The following is a 21,740-nucleotide window of genomic DNA, read 5'->3' on the forward strand; positions in this document are numbered from 1 at the left end:
CCCCCAACAAAAAGCCAAAAAGTGAAACTGATTCAGTTTAGCATTTTTTTATTTTTCAATTTGAGAGAAATTTAGTTTTTACAAAAAAACACGCATTTAAAGATGTCTTAGTATTTAGAATTTTAATTCTGAATACTAAGCAGCACATGAACAAAACCTGAAGATCATGTTACCAGCATAATTGTGCATAATCTTTATTTCTTTTTTGTTTGCATCATAATGTTTCAAAGGCTTTGTTTATTTCCAGATTTAAACAGAACTTTAAACCTCTGATATTCATTCTGCATCTAAAATGACTGACAGCTTCTGCATCTGCTCAATGACCAAACAGCGTTACAAGCAAAGCAGCTAATCAATTAATGAAGCACACACCCATTTCTCTGCTTTTTGTACAACACACTTGTGTTCTGCTAGTTGTCAAACTCAATGAATATTCTTTGTCACTATTATTTTTACAGCTTCCAGCCAACTCCAGAAGTGCTGAAGGTGAGCAGGAAGGACGTGTGGTGACAAGAAATGCGTGCCCATGTTTATACATGACAGCAAAATGCAATCTGCTTCAGTAATGCAATGAAAATTAAGCATACATTCATGTGAAAGTGTAAACATAAGAATGCATAAAGTGTCATGTACAGAAAGACAATCTGCTGTAATTAATTAATGCAGCACCTCGTGTCTGGAGATGCTGGATTCGCGCTGGCGCAGGGTGTCAGCACACACACACACACACACACACACACACACACACACACTCTCTCACACACCCACACACACAGACACACACACACACACACTCTCTCACACACCCACACACACAGACACACACACACACACACTCTCTCACACACCCACACACACAGACACACACACACACACACTCTCTCACACACCCACACACACAGACACACACACACACACACTCTCTCACACACCCACACACACAGACACACACACACACACACTCTCTCACACACCCACACACACAGACACACACACACACACACTCTCTCACACACCCACACACACAGACACACACACACACACACTCTCTCACACACCCACACACACAGACACACACACACACACACTCTCTCACACACCCACACACACAGACACACACACACACACACTCTCTCACACACCCACACACACAGACACACACACACACACACTCTCTCACACACCCACACACACAGACACACACACACACACACTCTCTCACACACCCACACACACAGACACACACACACACACACTCTCTCACACACCCACACACACAGACACACACACACACACACTCTCTCACACACCCACACACACAGACACACACACACACACACTCTCTCACACACCCACACACACAGACACACACACACACACACTCTCTCACACACCCACACACACAGACACACACACACACACACTCTCTCACACACCCACACACACAGACACACACACACACACACTCTCTCACACACCCACACACACAGACACACACACACACACACTCTCTCACACACCCACACACACAGACACACACACACACACACTCTCTCACACACCCACACACACAGACACACACACACACACACTCACTCTCACACACACACACACACACTCACTCACTCACTCACACACTGTACTTTAGCTGTACTTTATTTAAAGAATACAGAATGTTTGTCAAGCTCAGTTTCTCTTTATTAGCCTCTCTGCAAACAGGAGTGAAATTGAGTTGTTCTCTGATATTTGAATGTGTTTGCCAGCTGGAGGTTCATGAAATCCACACACCGCTTCTGATCAAACCTCACAGCAGTCACGTCTTCCAGATGGCTAGTTCTTAGCCAAATAACCAGCTTTAAAGGGGTCATATGATGCACTTTTTTTCCTTTCTCTTTGAAGTGTTACAAGCTCTTGGTGCATAAAGAAGATCTGTAAAGTTGCAAAGACTAAAGTCTCAAATTCAAAGAGATATTCTTTATAAAAGTTAAGAGTCAGCCACACCCCCCTAAAACGCCTCGTTCTAACACGCCCCCACATGTCTACATCACTATGTGGGAAGATTTGCATAACGCCGCCCTAACCCTAACCCTAACCCAAATATTCAGATGTGTGCAGCACATTTTATGGAGGACTGTGTCCTGATCCTGGGAGAGTAGACTACAATGCCGGCTGGTCTGACTCACAGACTGCAAGTACGTTTTTTTATATTTAAAGGATTTGCCACTGACGATTCAAACGTGAGTTTTGGGCAGTGTAGAGTAGCACTTGTTGTTTGTCATTTCTCCGATCACAAATGCAGACATGGTTTTATGTTTACGCAGCACCATGCAACGCGTAAAAAGACAGTATAAGTCATTATAATCAGTAATTATGTCCCCACTGGATGCAACAAATGCCTGGTTTATAATGGGTTTTAATGTTTTTGTCTCGTCGCTCCGGCTGGACAGGGCATCATCACAGTACGGTGAGGGGCGTAACTTTTCCATCACACGCTTGAGGTATTCAGCCAATCACAACACACTGGATAGCTGGCCAATCACAGCACACCTCGCTTTTCAGACCGATGAGCTTTGTAAGAATCGACACGTTTCAGAAAGGCGGGGCATAGAGGAGAAACAATAATGTACAGTATGTGGAAAATAATGTGTTTTTTTAACTTTAAACCGCATAAACACATTGCATTACACCAAATACACAAAATAATGTTCTTTTTAGCAGCATCATATGACCCCTTTAATAAAGTCTCTTTAAAAACCTGCTGCCAGTGATCCATCAGCTCATAAACAGATACACTGGCAAACCAGCAGCTCCATTATTATTTTGAAATGAATTACTATTATTCAAATAGATTTTTTACCCCGCAGAGTCTATTTTTGTTCACTATACGCAATGAAAAGGCACATCTAAACGGCATGAAGAGATTTGGGTGGTTTCTGTCTGCACTGATAATATCTATATGTGTCCCTGCAGCACAAAAGCAGTGTTAAGTCGCTGGGGGATATTTGTAGCAATAGCCAACAATACATTGTATGGGTCACAATTATACATTTCTCTTTTATGCCAAAAATCATTAGGATATTAAGTAAAGATCATGTTCCATGAAGATATTTAGTAAATTTCCTACCGTAAATATATCAAAACTTAATGTTTGATTAGTAATATGCATGGCTAAGAACTTCATTCAGATGATTTTCTTATTATTTAGATGTTTTTGTTTTTTACCCCGCAGAGTCTATTATTGTTCACTATACGCAATGAAAAGGCACATCTAAACGGCATGAAGAGATTTGGGTGGTTTCTGTGTGCACTGATAATATCTATATGTGTCCCTGCAGCACAGAAGCAGTGTTAAGTCGCTGGGGGATATTTGTAGCAATAGCCAACAATACATTGTATGGGTCACAATTATACATTTCTCTTTTATGCCAAAAATCATTAGGATATTAAGTAAAGATCATGTTCCATGAAGATATTTAGTAAATTTCCTACCGTAAATATATCAAAACTTAATGTTTGATTAGTAATATGCATGGCTAAGAACTTCATTCAGATGATTTTCTTATTATTTAGATGTTTTTGCACCCTCAGATTCCAGATTTTCAAATAGTTGTATCTCGGCCAAATATTGTCCGATCCTAACAAACCACACATCAATGGAAAGCCTATTTATTCAGCTTTCAGATGATGCATAAATCTCAATTTCGAAAAATTGACCCTTATGTCTGTTTTTGTGCTCCAGGGTCACATTTAAAGAAGCGCTCACCTGACGATATCCCACCAGGATCATTCGGACCAGCACAATGTTGATGTTGGTTCCCAGAGACTCATCGTGATAGATTTCATCAACCTGTGGACACAGAAAAGAATGATCTGATGAATAAAAGATTCTTAATCGAAATCTACTGTAAATCTAAAACTTTTGGCCAGTTATGCAGAACTGACTGAAAACCCTTAAAGTCAAAATAAAACAGAATTCAAAAACCATTTCACTACCGACTACTGAACATTTTGGATGAGATCCACAAACATGAAGAACGTGCTGGCATTTTATGCTTTTTTTTTCAATTAAATAATTAAAAACTAAAAATTACAGTTGTTTACAGTGGGAGCAAAGCAAAAAAAAAAAATCAAAACAATTGCCAGGAAAAACTGAAATTATAATAACAAAGTAAATAAAATACACAATAAATAAATATGTTAAATATTTATTTATTTGCTTACTCAGAGACTCAGAGTAATTATTTGAAACATTGTAATGCAAACACTGTTTTTCTGGAGCACTGCGTCTGCGGTTTGCGGTTATGAAGAAGTCGTTTACATTTAAAGAGCAAACTAGACAAACACAGCCGTCCAAAATCACCAAAGACATGAAAGTCAACACTAATGCAAACAACTCACTAGTGTAAATGCTCCAGGAATGAACTTGCACCAACAAACAGTACCAAACAGCACTACAGCAATACTGTTACCATCACAGTACCACCGAAACTAATTATAATTAGACTTTTTTAAATTATTTCTGAAGAAACATGAACGATGCATGTCAATGCAAGATTCGATGCAGTTGCGAACATGTTCTGAGGGGTCGCCAGGTAATTATTTGCATGTCTGACTCACAAACGCTGCACAGAATGCACTTTAATACTTAGTTTTTGAGGTTTCTTCACAAACAAGAGAGACTGTTTGTTTAGGCTCTCGGGAAGGATGTAGGAAAGTGACTGAATGCTGTTTAATGCCGTGCTACGAGCGTCGTCCTGCAGGAGTGGGAACTGTAACGCAGGGAGTGTGACGTGAAAAACAGCCTGACAAACACAGCTGGAAACACACCGAGACTGTCGAGAGATTTCTGTTTCTGGTGGAACATTATTCTGATGGATGCTTGAAACCCAGACGCAGCTGAACGCCTCTGAGACGCACAAGCTCGAATCCACATGCTGTTATGTTCGGAAATGACTCACGTTACATATATGTAACACACGCAAATGCTGCGTTCTCAGTGTCGCCGCAAGGATGCGTTATAGTGAGCTTTCTTCTACGGTGCAACAGTCTAATATGTCATGAGGTTTGTCAAAATTAACTGTACCACCTCTTTTTTGTGCACGTCACCTAGAACAATCATGCGACACTGAAGACTGGAGTAATGATGCTGAAAATTCAGCTTTGATCACAGAAATAAATTACATTTTAAAATATATTCACATAGAAAAAAATAATTTGAAATTATAATAATATTTCACAATATTACTGATTTTACAGTATTTTTGATCGAATAAATGCAGCCTTGGTGAGCACAAGACTTCTTTCAACAACATTAAAAAAAAAAAAATTATTATTCCAATCATTTTGACCGGTAGCGTATATTATTTCACTCGCTCAGAAATACATCAAGTGTTAGTCAATTATTTACGTTTGCATTTGTGTACTTGCGTTTTCTGGCTTTAAAATGAGACCCAAAATGCTGATGCTATTTTAGTATCATTGAGATACTAATATAGTTTTTATTATTTTGAATTACTTTTTGTTTTATATTATTATATTCTGTTCTCATTTAAATTTGAGTCATTTAGTTATGTGTTTTTGTTATTTTTATTATTATTATTTTAATATATCTATATAGTTTTCATTCATTTTTATTTTAGTTATTAATTTTAGTACATGAAGAAAAATAAATTAAAATGAGAAATGTTGCCTTGGCAACTAGCTAAAATATTAAAAGTTTAAGTTTTTTATGTTATATTTTATTTTAGTTAAAGCTTACTTTATTCGAAGTAAAAAAAAAATGTTTTATGGAATTATTTTTAGTTTACTAAGCAAGGACACATATGAAAAAGTCATAAAACCGAAACTAAGAATTCCTTTAAACTTAGTGAAGTCTGAATCCATTTGATTCTGGTGGGAATTTCGTGCAACATCTTCTTTTAAAAAAGCAGCGCACTTCACTACAGCTTATTATTATGCAATGCCAAAAATATCTGACCTACAAAAAAATGCAGTTTGGGCTCAAAGTCTGACACGTGGCACGCAGTTAACGAGCCTCTGGTGTGGAATTTAAACAAAACTCAGCGCTGCATCAATCTGGACGTGTTCAATCGCTGCCGCACCGTCCGCAAGACATGTCAGCACAACCTCGGCTCGGAGCGCAGCGCACGCAGCCAGAGGGAAAACAGCCGGGATGTTTTTTCCATATATCAGGAAAGACAGAACATTCAAACACTTGATCCTGCAGCCGAGGTCATGGAGTTTACAAATGCATTCTGGTCAAACACACAGCCGTCGTTTCCTCTCGGCTCTGTTTTTGTGCCTCATGCTGGTTTCACTCAGTGTGGCTGAAATTTAACAGCGGTGAAGGTTGAAGATCAGCCTGAGGAATATGGGTAAGATAGCGCTGGAGGAATCGGCTGAGGTTAAATCCTCTTGAGTTACTCGTCCTCTTGATAAAGTCACCTTTACAGCACATCTGCAATAACACGACTCAAGTTTTGCAGTTTTTCCACACACTGAAGAGAAAATCAATACAAAACAGAGGAGGACAATAAATGCACAATAGCAAACACTATCAAAAACTGTGCAAACACAGCATGATGCACTAAAGTAGAGCTGCACGATTAATTGAAATAAAACCGAAATCACAAAGACTGCATAATAAACATTCGCTGCATGTTTTAAAGTGAAACAATCATCTTCCCATAATTGTAATGAGAATGAAAAATGTTTTCTATCAGAATAAAAGTTTGATGGTTTAACATTTGAAAATTATAGCCATAAATATTGGTTCTTTGATTTTACAGTTGTAAAATTAAATTATTTATTTTTTATTAATTACTTTAAGATTTTTTATTTTGCAGTGAAATAATAAAATAGTAATATTTCTTATTTGGTTTAATTGAGTATTTCTGGAAAGCATATACTTTTATATTTTTATTTAGTAATAATAATAATAATAATCATTTTTTTCTGTTATTATAAAAAATAAATAATTATGTATGTAATTATGTACCTGCACTTGACTCCAAAAAGGCTGAGAAGTAATATTAATGTTAAATAAAACATTCTGAAGAACTACTTGAAATGACACCGTGTAGCGTTTCTGCAGCAACATCTCTCAACTTGTGCCCTTTATACATTATGAGTAATTATAATGATTCACATCACCACGTTCACTCCGCTCAGCCCGTGCTGTCTTATACCAGAGCAGAAATAAACTCACGGGCCACTTCCGTCACATCTGATTTAATGAGTTCTGAGGACTCGACTGAAAAACATTCTATCAAAACCATTTCTATTCTGGCAACACTCGCAAACAGGTTCACATCAGCAATACGACATTTCCAAGTAAACCTGGATATTCAGCAGAAGAATGCAGTACAGCAACACTGAACCCCATTGACTTATTGACTTATTAAACTTGTTTAATTGTACATTACATTTATGCATTTGGCAGACACTTTTATTCAAAACGGCTTGCATTGCAGTTAAAGGAATAGTTCAGGCAAAAATAAAAAGTTACTGAAGTTACTCCCCCTCAAGTCATCCGAGATCAGGATGAGTGTGTTTCTTCATCAGATTTGTAGAAATGTAGCATTGCATCAGTGTCTCAGCAATGGATGCTCTGCAGTGAATGGGTGCCGTCAGATAAATATTAAATATTGTTTTATTATTATAGCCATACCGATATAATTTTGGTCAAATTGCGCAGCCCTACAAACAAGAATAGAAATGTTATCAGAAAACTCTCAGCCCTACAAAATCTGCCCCATCTACCAGTTCACATCAATTCACTACAGAGAGTCTCTTGGTAATAAACGTAAACTGACAGGAAAAACAAATCCTGCACTTGACTCCAAAAAGGCTGAGAAGTAATATTAATGTTAAATAAAACATTCTGAAGAACTACTTGAAATGACACCGTGTAGCGTTTCTGCAGCAACATCTCTCAACTTGTGCCCTTTATACATTATGGGTAATTATAATGATTCACATCACCACGTTCACTCCGCTCAGCCCGTGCTGTCTTATACCAGAGCAGAAATAAACTCACGGGCCACTTCCGTCACATCTGATTTAATGAGTTCTGAGGACTCGACTGAAAAACATTCTATCAAAACCATTTCTATTCTGGCAACACTCGCAAACAGTTTCACATCAGCAATACGACATTTCCAAGTAAACCTGGATATTCAGCAGAAGAATGCAGTACAGCAACACTGAACCCCATTGACTTATTGACTTATTAAACTTGTTTAATTGTACATTACATTTATGCATTTGGCAGACACTTTTATTCAAAACGGCTTGCATTGCAGTTAAAGGAATAGTTCAGGCAAAAATGAAAAGTTACTGAAGTTACTCCCCCTCAAGTCATCCGAGATCAGGATGAGTTTGTTTCTTCATCAGATTTGTAGAAATGTAGCATTGCATCAGTGTCTCAGCAATGGATGCTCTGCAGTGAATGGGTGCCGTCAGAATGAGAGTCCAAACAGCTGATAAAAACATCACAATAATCCACAGCACTCCAGTCCATCAGTTAACATCTGGAGAAGACAAAAGCTGAGACAAATCCAGCATTAAGACGCTTTTTAACTAAAAAAAAAAAGTTACTGAAGTTACTCCCCCTCAAGTCATCCGAGATCAGGATGAGTGTGTTTCTTCATCAGATTTGTAGAAATGTAGCATTGCATCAGTGTCTCAGCAATGGATGCTCTGCAGTGAATGGGTGCCGTCAGAATGAGAGTCCAAACAGCTGATAAAAACATCACAATAATCCACAGCACTCCAGTCCATCAGTTAACATCTGGAGAAGACAAAAGCTGAGACAAATCCAGCATTAAGACGCTTTTTAACTAAAAAACATTGAGTCCATAATCCATAACTCTTCCTCCAGTGAAAAAAGTGCATCTGCTGTTGTCTCTCACATCACAATCCAGCCACATATGTGTTTAGAGCTGTTTAAACGCTGCTTGATCTGTGCAGATTTCTCTCCTGATTCACACCAGAACACTTTTTCACTGGAGGAAGAGTTATTATGGATTATAGACTCTATGTATTTGAGTTAAAAATGTCTTAATGCTGGATTAGTTTCAGCTTTTGTCTTCTCCAGATGTTAACTGATGGACTGGAGTGCTGTGGATTACTTGTGATGTTTTTATCAGCTGTTTGGACTCTCATTCTGACGGCACCCATTCACTGCAGAGCATCCATTGCTGAGACACTGATGCAATGCTACATTTCTACAGACCTGATGAAGAAACAAACTCATCCTGATCTGGGATGAACTGAGTGTGAGAACATTTTCATTTTTGGGTGAACTATTATTTAAGGTACACATTTTACTAAGTTCATGCATTCACTGGGAATCAAGCCCATGACCTTGGCATTGCTAGCGAGTGTGAGTTATATATTTATGTAAATATAAAATGCACAAGTGAATCGTTCACAATAAAATCAGGAATGTGCATTAATGTGCAATTCATTTAAGTGGAGTATTGAAGGAGACTGCGTTTTGTTAAACAAATCGAGATATGAAAAAGCCGGTTTCTATACACCTGTCAGCAATGCAACAAACTTTAAACTTCACAACTAGCTACAAAAAACTCTCCCTCCGTCTGGAAAACACACATAGGCTGTAATTACGTCTAGGCTCGGGTCGCAGACTCTGCACGATGCAGTCGGCATCCCACCACGCGGACACTTGCCTGGAATGATGCGAGCGGATGTTCTGATCCAGACTCTTTCAAGCGTCCTACAGATTGATGTCAGCACCAAAGGAGACGTGCAAACGTGAGCGTCTCCTATTTGTAAACGTGTTTGCGAATTTACGAGGTGCGACCCTGTCCGACGACCTTCGCGAGAGGCTCGTTTGTGTTTATTTATGGCAGAAGGCCCAAGTGAGCTCACCTGCAGCTCTTGAAAGCCGTCTCAGTCTCTACAGGACACACATACACACATCTGACCATCAGTCACAGGCTAACGTGAATGTCTGACAGCCCCCTGCATGTAAAAACACAATTTCTCTGCCTCTGACAGGAGGTGAACAGAGCCTAGAGATGAAAATATGACGGCTAACGCAACAAACCTGCATGAACTGCACTGACCTCAAATCTAGCTTAATGAGTACTATTTAGCATGTGGCTGCTTATCGAATGTTTTGACTGAGGCTAATCGCCTGATGTAAGGAGTAGACTAGTTGAAATCGCTCCTGAATGCTGAACAATGCAGCAGTTCTCTGAAGGTGTTGAGCATCTCTCGCTGGTGCACAGCATCACACCGACGCAGGACGAAACTAGGCCGTCTCTCAACACATGCAACAACGCAAGCATTGTCCGCAGGCTCTGTGCTGTCCAGAAAACAGTCTCCAGGTGGTACGACACCCACAATGCCGAGCAGAGGAGCTTAACGCAAAGTGGAGAGTGATTTATCTCGCTTCTGCATGCCATACAAACAGGATCCAATAATGATGAAACACAGTTGCTTTATATTGCTAATATATATAGTTTTTATTAATTAATTTCAATTAAATCGTTTAAATTAGGTTTTTTTCCTGTTTTTATTTTATGTGTTTGTTATTTTTATTCGTTTCTTTTTAATATGATATCTTTTTTTTTATATATATATATATATATATATATAATTTTATTGTATCGAGTTTAAATGAAAATGAGAAATGTTTCCTTGGGAACTAGCTTAATTCGATACGTTTTTTAAATATTTTATTTCAGTTAACATTTAGTTTTTATTAATTCATTTTAATTAAATTTTTTTCTGTTTTTATTTTAATTTTTAAGTTTGTGTTTGTTCATTTTTTATTCGTTTCTTTTTAATATGTCTATATAGTTTTTATAATTTTTTATTTTATTTTTAGTAATTTTATTGTATCGAGTTTAAATGAAAATGAGAAATGTTTCCTTGGGAACTAGCTTAATTCGATACGTTTTTTAAATATTTTATTTCAGTTAACATTTAGTTTTTATTAATTCATTTTAATTAAATTCATTTTTTTCTGTTTTTATTTTAATTTTTAAGTTTGTGTTTGTTCATTTTTTATTCGTTTCTTTTTAATATGTCTATATAGTTTTTATAATTTTTTATTTTATTTTTAGTAATTTTATTGTATCGAGTTTAAATGAAAATGAGAAATGTTTCCTTGGGAACTAGCTTAATTCAATAAGTTTTTTAAATATTTTGTTTTAGTAAAAATATCTACCTTTACAATAAAGTCTCGTTTATTAACATTAGTTAACCACATTAGTTAACATGAACAATAAGCTATAGTTCTAAAGCATTCGTTCATCTTATTTTAATGTTAATTTCTACATTTACTAATACCTTTTTTAGTAAATCAAAGGTTATATTGGTTATTATTAGTTAATGCATTGTGAAGTAACATGAACAAACAATAAAGAATTGCATTTTTATTAAATAACAGAAACAAAGATTAATAAATGCTGTGGAAAAAAATGTATGTATCGTTGTTCGTTAATTAATGCATTAACAAATAAGAGCTTTTTGTAAGTGTTATCACATGAAGAGGTCTAAAACTTCATTAAATATCTCAAGCCTGCTCTGAACAAGCAAATACTGGCTGATCAGCCAATGATAGAAATGATGAAGAGGAAAGAAAGCGTTTTCTTGTTTTTGTTTTTTAAACATTGTGTCTCACACCATGAAGCTCAGCGCACAAACAAACATCGCAGAGACTCTGTGAATGTGTGTGTTTAGCTGTAATTTGAGGACTGAACTGTCACGAGAAACGAGCAGAATCTGAAAAACTCCCTTTGGGAATGTCTCCAAAAATAAAGAAAACCTGCGATTACAAAAACGGCTCACAGGTCTGTTCTGACAGGTCGCTGACAGCAGAGAAAAAATATGCTAAATGCTAAATGCAAAAAAAAAAAAAAAAAAAGGGCCTTGATCTACAACTGTAGATCGTCTCTATTTAGAGAAAAAAACACTCACACAACTGTTCAATTCTGCAGATCCACAAACATTCAGTCAAAACACACTCAACAGAGGAAACATCAGACTACATTACCAGCTGAGGTCATCTCTGGTCCGACTGTTGTATGAGTGCTGCTGATGTTAGTAACAGCTGAAAAAAAATGATGACTGATAAATATTAATGAATCAACGATCACACAAACAATACAAAGGGCTCAAGTAAATATAATACGACTAAAGACAAGTCAGTCAACGGCAACAGCTTGAGCTGCAAAAAAAAAAGTGTTACGAAACAATAAACATTCATTATAAAACAAGGATTTCTGCTTTATTTTAGCTGTGGCTGAAGCGTCCCAGATCCCATTATTCATAAGACAGCCTAATGAATGTAGACGTGAAACATTAAATGCTGTTTTAAAGTGTAAAACAGCATGCATTTTGCATTTCAGAACAAGGGAAGTGCTTAGAAACAGAAGAAACCAGTTGTCAGTTTTGATGTTTAAAGACTCAATATTTATTATCATAATTTTTTTTATATAATAGTATTAAAAAGTGACTATTTTACCCAATATTTGTGTGCCTCAGTGTTATTTTAGTATCACTGAGATACTATTATAGTTTTTATTCATATTTTTTTTTTATATTTTCCATTTTAATTTTAAAGTTTTAGCTATTTAATTGTGTTTTTGCCATTTTTATTAGTTTTATAATTTTTTCAATTATGCCTATATAGCATTTTATAAATTTTTATTTCAGTTTTAGTTTTAGTTATTTCAGTCCATCAGTCCTATTTTTAAAAATATTAATAGTTTTTTATTAATATTTTTGGATCAGTTTTTGTTTTTTTATTTTCAATTTTCATTTCAATTTTAGCTAAAGTTTTAGTTATTAAATTGTGTGTTTTGCCACTTTTATTAGTTTTTTAGTACATCAAGTTAAACTCAGTTTTATTTTATCATTATTATTATTATTTTAGTTTTAGTTCAGCTGAAATAGTTTTTATTTTTATTTAATTTTAGTTAAGATTGGAATAATTTTGCTGTGTTTTTTGTCATTTTTATTTATATATATGTCTATGTAAATTTTAATATTTTTTTTTTCCCGTTTTAATTTGAGTTATTTTAGTACATCAAGTTAAACAATTAAAATGAGAAATAATTGTATGTTTTATTTTATTTCAGTTAACATTTATTTCAAGTCATCTTTTTTTTTCTAATGGTTTTATTTCTAGATAACTACAGTATATTTATGCTTTTAAACCAGCAGCTCAATAGGTTTATTTAACATTTATTAATATTTAGCATGAAGAATGCAGTATGCAGAACCGAAGCCAGAATGGCAGAAAGAGAAAATGATCAAATCAAACTCTAAATGTGTAACTAAAGGTCAGAAATCTCAGACACCAGAAGGTCGAGTACAAATTCTATTGCAGCAAAAGAAAGGCACAGGCGAGGTAAACATCATAGCGGAAAAACAACGGAGACCTCTGGCACATCTCTCCATAAAACTCAAGACATATGGTATTTACATTGACGTTCTGCCATAATTTCACAGACGTCAGAGCTGAACGAGCTGCGGGCCGGTCTAGACTTTGACTACTGACCATTATTATTCTCTCTCTGGATTCCTCTGATACAGGTGTGGAGCATTAAAGCACCGTGCAGCTGCAAAACTGCAGGATATTTCAAGGGTTTTGCCATTTATGTTATGATTATTAGTCTTCTTACAGGCTGCATCACTCCACTTCATATTGCATCTAACAAAGCCTTTAATAAGTTCTTCGTCTTCTTGTTCCGCTCAGTGTTTCTCCATCACTCTCGTGTGAATCTGTTATAAAGCACTCGTGTCCTACATGGAAACATCTATCACAGGATATCACTATTTTAGTCCATATATATACAGTGGGTACGGAAAGTATTCAGACCCTCTTAAATTTTTCACTCTTTGTTATATTGCAGCCATTTGCTAAAATCATTTAAGTTATTTTTTTTTCCTCATTAATGTACACACAGCACCCCATATTGACAGAAAAACACAGAATTGTTGACATTTTTGCAGATTTATTAAAAAAGAAAAACTGAAATATCACATGGTCCTAAGTATTCAGACCCTTTGCTCAGTATTTAGTAGAAGCACCCTTTTGATCTAATACAGCCATGAGTCTTTTTGGGAAAGATGCAACAAGTTTTTCACACCTGGATTTGGGGATCCTCTGCCATTCCTCCTTGCAGATCCTCTCCAGTTCTGTCAGGTTGGATGGTAAACGTTGGTGGACAGCCATTTTTAGGTCTCTCCAGAGATGCTCAATTGGGTTTAAGTCAGGGCTCTGGCTGGGCCATTCAAGAATAGTGAAAAATTTAAGGGGGTCTGAATACTTTCCGTACCCACTGTATATAAGGATATTTCATATCACTTGCATCATTGCATTGTCCAAATGAAGGTCCATGGGACAGTCAGACATGGATTCTCTGTAAATAATTAATGCACAGAGGCTTTTGCAGGAAACGAAGACCAGACAAAGTGACGGTTTAGTGTCTGAGTTTCTAAGGACATGTATTGAGGATGTTTACATCACAGTACATGAATATGGTGATCATTCAATATTAAACGTGTTTAAATGTGTTTTAAAGACGTCTCTTCTGCTCATCAAGGCTGCATTTATTTGATTAAAAATACAGTAAAAACAATAAAATTGTGAAATATTATTACAATTTGAAATAGCTGTTTTCTATGTTAATAGTTATTAAAACATAATTTATTTCTGTGATGCGCAGCTGTATTTCCAGCATTATTACTCCAGTCTTCAGTGTCACATGATCTTCAGAAATCAGTATAATATGCTGATCTGCTGCTCGAGAAACATTTCTGATTATTATCAATGTTGAAAACAGTCGTGCTGCACAATATTTTTGTGGAAACTGTGATGCATTTCATTTTTCAGGATTCACAGATGAATAGAAAGTTCAGAAGAGCAGCATTTATTTGAAATAGAAATCTTTTAGAACATTATAAATATCTTCACTGGCACTTTTGAGCAATTTAATGCGTCCTTGCTGAATAAAAGCATTAATTCCTTTAAAAAAATATGTCTTACTGACCCCAAACTTTTAAAAGGTAGTGTATATTAAAGTACTATGATATTACCATCACTGTGTCATGGCACCAAACAAACAAATTAGAAATCAATAGAAGGATTTGCGATAAATAACCGGACGAGGCCTTCACAATCTGTCTGGCCAGTGAAAGATCTTTAGCTTTTTCTCTATACAGAGTCTTTGGACCGGACCTGACCTGTGAAAGCAGATGCTCATGTTGGGTTCGACTGCTGACGCTCTGCAGAAGTGGAACAGAATTGAAAGCACTTTTATAGTAAAAGATCTCTTTAAGACTTCTTCCAGTGAATCCATGACAGCTTCCAAAGTTCCTGCTTCAGCAGCTTTCGAGTTCAGCACTTCAGTAATGTGCATTTAAATTCACAGAACGGCTCTCAGACGCTTCCCTTCCGTCACAGAGCAATACATCTGACTCTGCAGGCTTGCTTGATTCCAGTTGCGTGTGTCAGTAAAGATGTGGCAACACTTCAATGTCTAAGCTAAGATGTATATTGTACAGTCTGACAAAAAATGTTTATTGAGGTCAGAATCAGCAATCACATCTTTTCATGCAGTACGTCTCAGATACGTCACATTTAATCAAAATTAAACTGAAATTGCGAAATAGAATTTAATTTATATATATTATTTTATATTTCAAAATGTTTTAATTATAATGTTTTACTTTTTATATTTGTGTACATATTAAAGTATAATATTTAGAATTATAATTGTACAATTATACTGTACAATAAAATTATATTTTTGTTATTATTATTATTTATTGTTCTAAAATACTCAATTCTTATTTCAATTTAGTAATAGTAATAATCAATTAAAAGTAATGAATTAATACAATTAATAGTCAAAATGCATATACATAAATATTTTTTGTTTGTAAATACTTTAATATTTCTTATACTATTTTAGTAATGATAATAGTAAAATTAAAAGTAATAATAGTAAAATGATCATATTTAATGTTTTTATATTTCTTATTATTATTTAGTAATATTTCATATATTTTTTTAAAATTGTATTAATTCATTATAATAATTTTTTTGTCATACTGCTGTATTATAATTAATATTTTTGTCCAAATTGTGCAGCCCTAAGAACAAACACAGTAAACTAAATCACAATCACAATTTTAATCAGGATAAAAAAACTTTTTTTTTCATAACCTCTGCTTACCTTCATTGTGAAGGTCATCTCGCCTCTGATCCTTGTCCCTTTTGATGGCCGACCTTCGGTAGACCACATGGACGCGACCTTTGACCTCCACCTCCTGCTGGCCTTTCTGCAGCGGCTCGATGAAGAACTCTTCATCATCAGTGCGAATCAAGCCTGCCTGAAACCACACAGAGATCCATCAGACAAACACGGACGACCAGAGACAAAGCACATTAAACGAGCACATCCACCTCGAACTCCTGATTTTATTATTATTATTAAACAAGCAAAGCAAAACCTGGACATTTTCAATCAGAATCACAATTTTAATCAGAAAATCCACAATTAGATTTTCCACCTCTCCTCAACACACATAAATTGAGATATTGTGGTCAGGAATGAGCTTAAAGTTTCGGGAAAAAATCTAACCAAATCAAAACCAATAAACAGTGACACCAGTAACAAAAAACGACTTCAGTCAACTCAACCGAACACTTGTACGAGTACAGAAGGAGTACAGCGCCTTTCCTTTGTGTTTAAAATACTATCAATCTGTCGTTTCAGGCTGAATGTGGCCAAGAAACAACAACAAGAAAAGCATCCACAAGCTTTTTTTGGCAGGAATGCTATAAATACACTTTGACCGATCCAGACCGTGATGGACTGTGTTTAGCCTGCATTTACCAACAGCACAAACTCCTCCTACCTGTGACTTCAAACTTTATATATTTGTATATAAGCTTAACATCAGCAGAGGTTGAAAGATGCTCAATGAGTGTCAAAATTGTTCAGAGGCCAGAAGACGGCAAGAGCCGAGGCTAAAGCTCTTCTTCTCCTGCTCATGCTGCTCTCATGGAGTGTAAACTGAACTCCGAGTGTTTAGACAGACGTCTGCTTAGTGGATGGAGCCCAACATCTGCACCGAACCACTTGCCTGTCTAGAGCTCTTACCTGAACAAAGGCAGAAGGAAGCACTTTCATCTGGAACACAAAGACCGTATGTGGGCCATAATGTAGGCCAGGAAACACAAAGCCCAAACGGTCATTATTTTTCATTATTGTAATCTTTGCTGCTGTTGCAGCTCTTTCTCCAGGATTCTGCAGGATTTGACATCGGCAAAGCACATAAGATTCTCACAAAAGAGTCTTTTCACACCAGACGGTAAACTATCACCCAAAACACACTGGCAAGTGTCCTGAAAACCACACTAGCATCACGGAAGCGAGATTTGCATGAACAAACATCACTTAAATGTACTTCATAACATGAAAATATCTAGCTAAAGCATGCAGAAACCCACAAGTTCGAGTTAAGATAGTGAGGACACCGCCTGTCCATCATTTTCCAGTCCCTCTTGACAATATGAGTCAAAAAGCAAGCTTGACACCTCTTTAAGCACGAATATACACTAAATTCCACATATCAGCTCCACTGTCTTTGAAGGTGGATATTTATAATATAGCGAGACGCTCCGTCCAGCCCCATACGGCCGCGAGCATTTCACACACGCAAGCTAGAAGAATCACACATGAGCAAAATGGCTAGAGATTATATAGTAAATTCAAAAAGAACAAAATAAACCAGTGCCAAATTTACACTGTAAAGGTGACACAGAAGCGCTTCTGAAGTGGCATTTATACTGTTTAAAGTGGCTCAAAGGTGACATAAATGCATTTTATGCAATTTACAAAGCTATTACAACTGTGTACTTTGATATTAGGAGCTGAGATGGATCAGAGCAGGTATAATTTAGTCTGGCTTTTATGCAGCATTACATGTTTACACAGAATTTTGAGCAGGCACAGAGCAGCCTTAACTTGGCTGTGTAAAGATGGCTTTGGTTTACACTGTAAAGGTGGCACAGAAGCGCTTCTGAAGTGGCGTTTAGGTGTCTTTACAGTGGCTGTTTAATGCTGCTCAGAGGTGGCATAAATGCATTTCCACAGCAATTACAACTGTATAATTTCATGCTAGGGGCTAAAGTGGGTCTGAGCAGGCTTAATTTAGTCTGGCTTTTCTGCTGCATTGCACCTTTAACTGAATTTTGAGCAGGCACAGAGCAGCATTAATTTTGCCATGTAAAGAGGCCTTTAGTTTACACTGCAAAGGTGGCACAAAAGCGCTTCTTGAGTGGCATTTAGGTGTCTTTACAGTGGCTGTTTAATGCTGCTCAGAGGTGGCATAAACGCATTTTAAGCAATTTACAAAGCAATTACAACTGTATACTTTGATATTAGGAGCTGAGGTGGATCAGAGCAAGCATAATTTAGTCTGGCTTTTATGCAGCATTACATCTTTACACAGAATTTTGAGCAGGCACAAAGCAGTCTTAACTTGGCTGTGTAAAGGTGACTTTAGTTTACACTGCAAAGGTGGCACAGAAGCGCTTCTGAAGTGGCATTTAGGTGTCTTTACAGTGGCTGTTTAATGCTGCTCAGAGGTGGCATAAATGCATTTCCACAATGAGCTAAGGTGGATCAGAGCAGGCTTAATTTAGTCTGGCTTTGATGTGGCATTGCACCTTTACACTAAATTTTGAGCAGGCACAGAGCAGCCTTAATTCGGCTGTGTAAAGATGCCTTAGATTTTCATTTCCAGAAACAAATATCTGTGTTTGCAAACAGCAAGTTTTGTGTATATTTAGGAATGAAAGCTATTAGGAGCTTCTTCTCCACGACACTCAATGTCTAAAAGTGTTAAAACAGCTTAAAGATGGTAAAATTGGAGTAAAAATGAAACAACCAATAGCAATTCAGTATGCAAATGGCTGTAAGAAAACAGACCAGTTGGAATCGAGGATTCAAATATTACATCATCACTGTTGCATTCTGAAAGAATTCTGTCAAGTCAAAGTCAAAGGGAGATTTTCTAAGTTTCTTAAAAAGTATCATGTTTACAACAACCAGAAATAGATGCAGGTCCAAGACTGAAATTATCTGCAATATAAAGTTTAAATGGAGTGTGTAAGTAAAGTGTTTTCAGCTGAATTAATTGCAGAAATGTAATAATTAGAGTCTATATCTGGGGGATTGAGACTGTAAAATCAACCATCCGAGTCTGATTTCTGATGTGACTTACTGAAGAAGAAGATGCAATACTGTAAAATAGAGCGGGTTTTTCTAAAAACTGCAAGACAAACAATAAGACAAAGAAAAGGCAAGCATCCAGTGGTGAGAAAACCCCAAAGTCTTTCGTTATTGTCACACCACAGCAAAACATGCAATTTGAGGGAGATTGTTTGTCAACCTATAATTTGTAGTCAGGATCTCAGCCTTCTGTTTGAAGTAAACAATTCTGAGAGCCAAACATTTGGACAATGTTATGTTTTCTACTGACATTTCTACATACAAGATAAAAAAAAAGATATTAATACTTTTATTCAGCAAGATGCATGAAATTGATCAAAAGTGCCAGTAAAAACATTTATAAATAATGTTACAAAAGCTTTCTATTTCAAATAAATGCTGTTCTTCTGAACTTTCTATTCATCTGTGAATCCTGAAAAATAAAATGCATCACAGTTTCCACAAAAATATCGTGCAGCACGACTGTTTTCAACATTGATAATAATCAGAAATGTTTCTTGAGCAGCAGATCAGCATATTATACTGATTTCTGAAGATCATGTGACACTGAAGACTGGAGGAATGATGCTGAAAATACAGCTGCGCATCACAGAAATAAATGACATTTTAACATAGATTAACATGGAAAACAGCTGTTTTAAATTATAATAATATTTCACAATTTTACTGTATTTTTTATCAAATAAATGCAGTCTTGGTGAGCAGAAGAGCTTTTAATAATATTTTTATTCTCACGGACATGACATTTGGACAATGATTTGAAATTTGCATTCAAGGACAAATGTTAAGGTTATCAGTAATCGATCAGTAATAATTAGCTATAATATCAGTGTCTAAGCTGTAACCAAACTTTCAGAACATTGTGCACATTTCGTCTAAATCCCGCATGAACCTGCAGTCTTGCCTGACACTTTCTAATGGATTATTGTGATCGGCATCCAGAGCAGCATCAGTTATCACTGCGGGCGAAGAACATGTCGTACATCAGACGGAGACATTCACACTAATTAACGCAGATCACAGCAAGCGCTGACGGACATAAAGCTCTCACACCACGACTTCATCCTCCGTAATCCCATCCGTCGACACAACAGGAGTAACTACACATCAGCACTGCGCTCTCAACACTCTCAGGCCTCAAAATAAAAAGGCTTCATATTTAGTGTAATATCAGCCTTCACACGGGGCTCCGGTTTACAGGAATAATTCAAGCACTTCTGTCCTCATTTACTCACACTCATGCCGTTCCAAACCCGTATGACTGACGCCATCAAGGAGAATAAATGATGACAGAATTTTTGTTTTTTTGATTGAACTATTTCTATAATTACTCCATTGGGGTCTGACATGGAAACATAATAAATCATGTGCATCGGTTTTCCCAGCGGGTCACATGCCGCCGGTGTCAAACTCAGTTCCTGGAGGATCGGAGCTCTGGAGAGTTTAGATTCAACCCTACTTCAACACACCTGATCCAGCTATTCAAGACCTTCAGGCTTTTTTGAAAACTACATGGTGTGTGTGTGCTGGAGCAGGGTTGGAACTAAACTCCGCAGGGCTCCGGCCCTCCAGGAACTGAGTTTGACACCATGGATTTTATGGAAACACAAATAGCCACTTCTTGATATGCTTAATACTCCTGTTTCCAGCACACATACAGTACATACATCACACCAAATTAGACCTTATGTCACCGCTGCTACATCTACATTCACTACAGTACACACTCATCAAGATTTAAACAGTGTCACCTGCGTGTAAACAAAACAAAAGGTGCAAACTGTGATGTTTGGTTCATGAACAAATTATTCTTATGAACCGATTCAAAAGAATTGACGAAGCAGGTTTGAGTTCGCGGGTTGAATCAGATTCACTCGGTGATTCGTTCTGAGCATTTCACAACTGATTCCCTCAACTAAACCAATTAGAAATTAACCATTACTGTGCTGATTAGTTGTTTAAAAGACAATGTGTAAATAAAGATGTTTGATTCACGAACAATCTAATTCACTTTTTAATCAGTCAGTGAATCGTTCTGAGCTAAATCAAACTCAGACTCTTGGTTCAGTAAGGGAGTCAGTTGTGAACTGCTCAGAACGATTCACTGACTGATTAAAAAGTGAATTAGATTGTTCGTGAATCAAACATCTTTTCATCCGAGTGAATCTGATTCAACCCGCTAACTCACGAGCGAACTCGAACGTGCGTCAGGAATTCTTTTGAATCGGTTTATTATAGGAATCATTTGTTCGTGAATCAAACATCACTCTTCGAAGTTATGTCCGATTCGAAATGAACCAGTACTGTTACTGCATTGCTTAGGTTCACAACACACAAGTATGTTTACTGTTTGGTTGTTCAAATGACTACGTGAAAATAAAGATGTATATTTTTAACAGGGCTTTTATTATTCTAATTTTTTAATAAATAACCTTTCATCACAAATGCAGAGAT

At 36.5% G+C, this 21,740-nt stretch overlaps 1 protein-coding gene across 1 annotated transcript in view; it reads right to left on the reverse strand.

The window, feature by feature from the left end:
- LOC107597769 (A disintegrin and metalloproteinase with thrombospondin motifs 3-like) overlaps window positions 1–21,740 on the reverse strand; it is a 61,126-nt gene that overhangs the window by 25,939 nt on the left and 13,447 nt on the right. Inside the window, exons 5-8 of the mRNA XM_016288949.1 lie at window positions 16,221–16,377; window positions 10,209–10,388; window positions 7,670–7,698; window positions 3,764–3,847 (exon numbers count right to left, since the gene is read on the reverse strand). Coding sequence (XP_016144435.1) covers window positions 3,764–3,847; window positions 7,670–7,698; window positions 10,209–10,388; window positions 16,221–16,377 — 450 coding nt within the window. The remainder of the gene's footprint in view (window positions 1–3,763; window positions 3,848–7,669; window positions 7,699–10,208; window positions 10,389–16,220; window positions 16,378–21,740) is intronic.

This window comes from Sinocyclocheilus grahami, unplaced genomic scaffold (assembly GCF_001515645.1).
Source record: "Sinocyclocheilus grahami isolate Dianchi unplaced genomic scaffold, SAMN03320097.WGS_v1.1 scaffold236.1, whole genome shotgun sequence".
NCBI classification, from domain to species: Eukaryota; Metazoa; Chordata; class Actinopteri; order Cypriniformes; family Cyprinidae; genus Sinocyclocheilus; species Sinocyclocheilus grahami.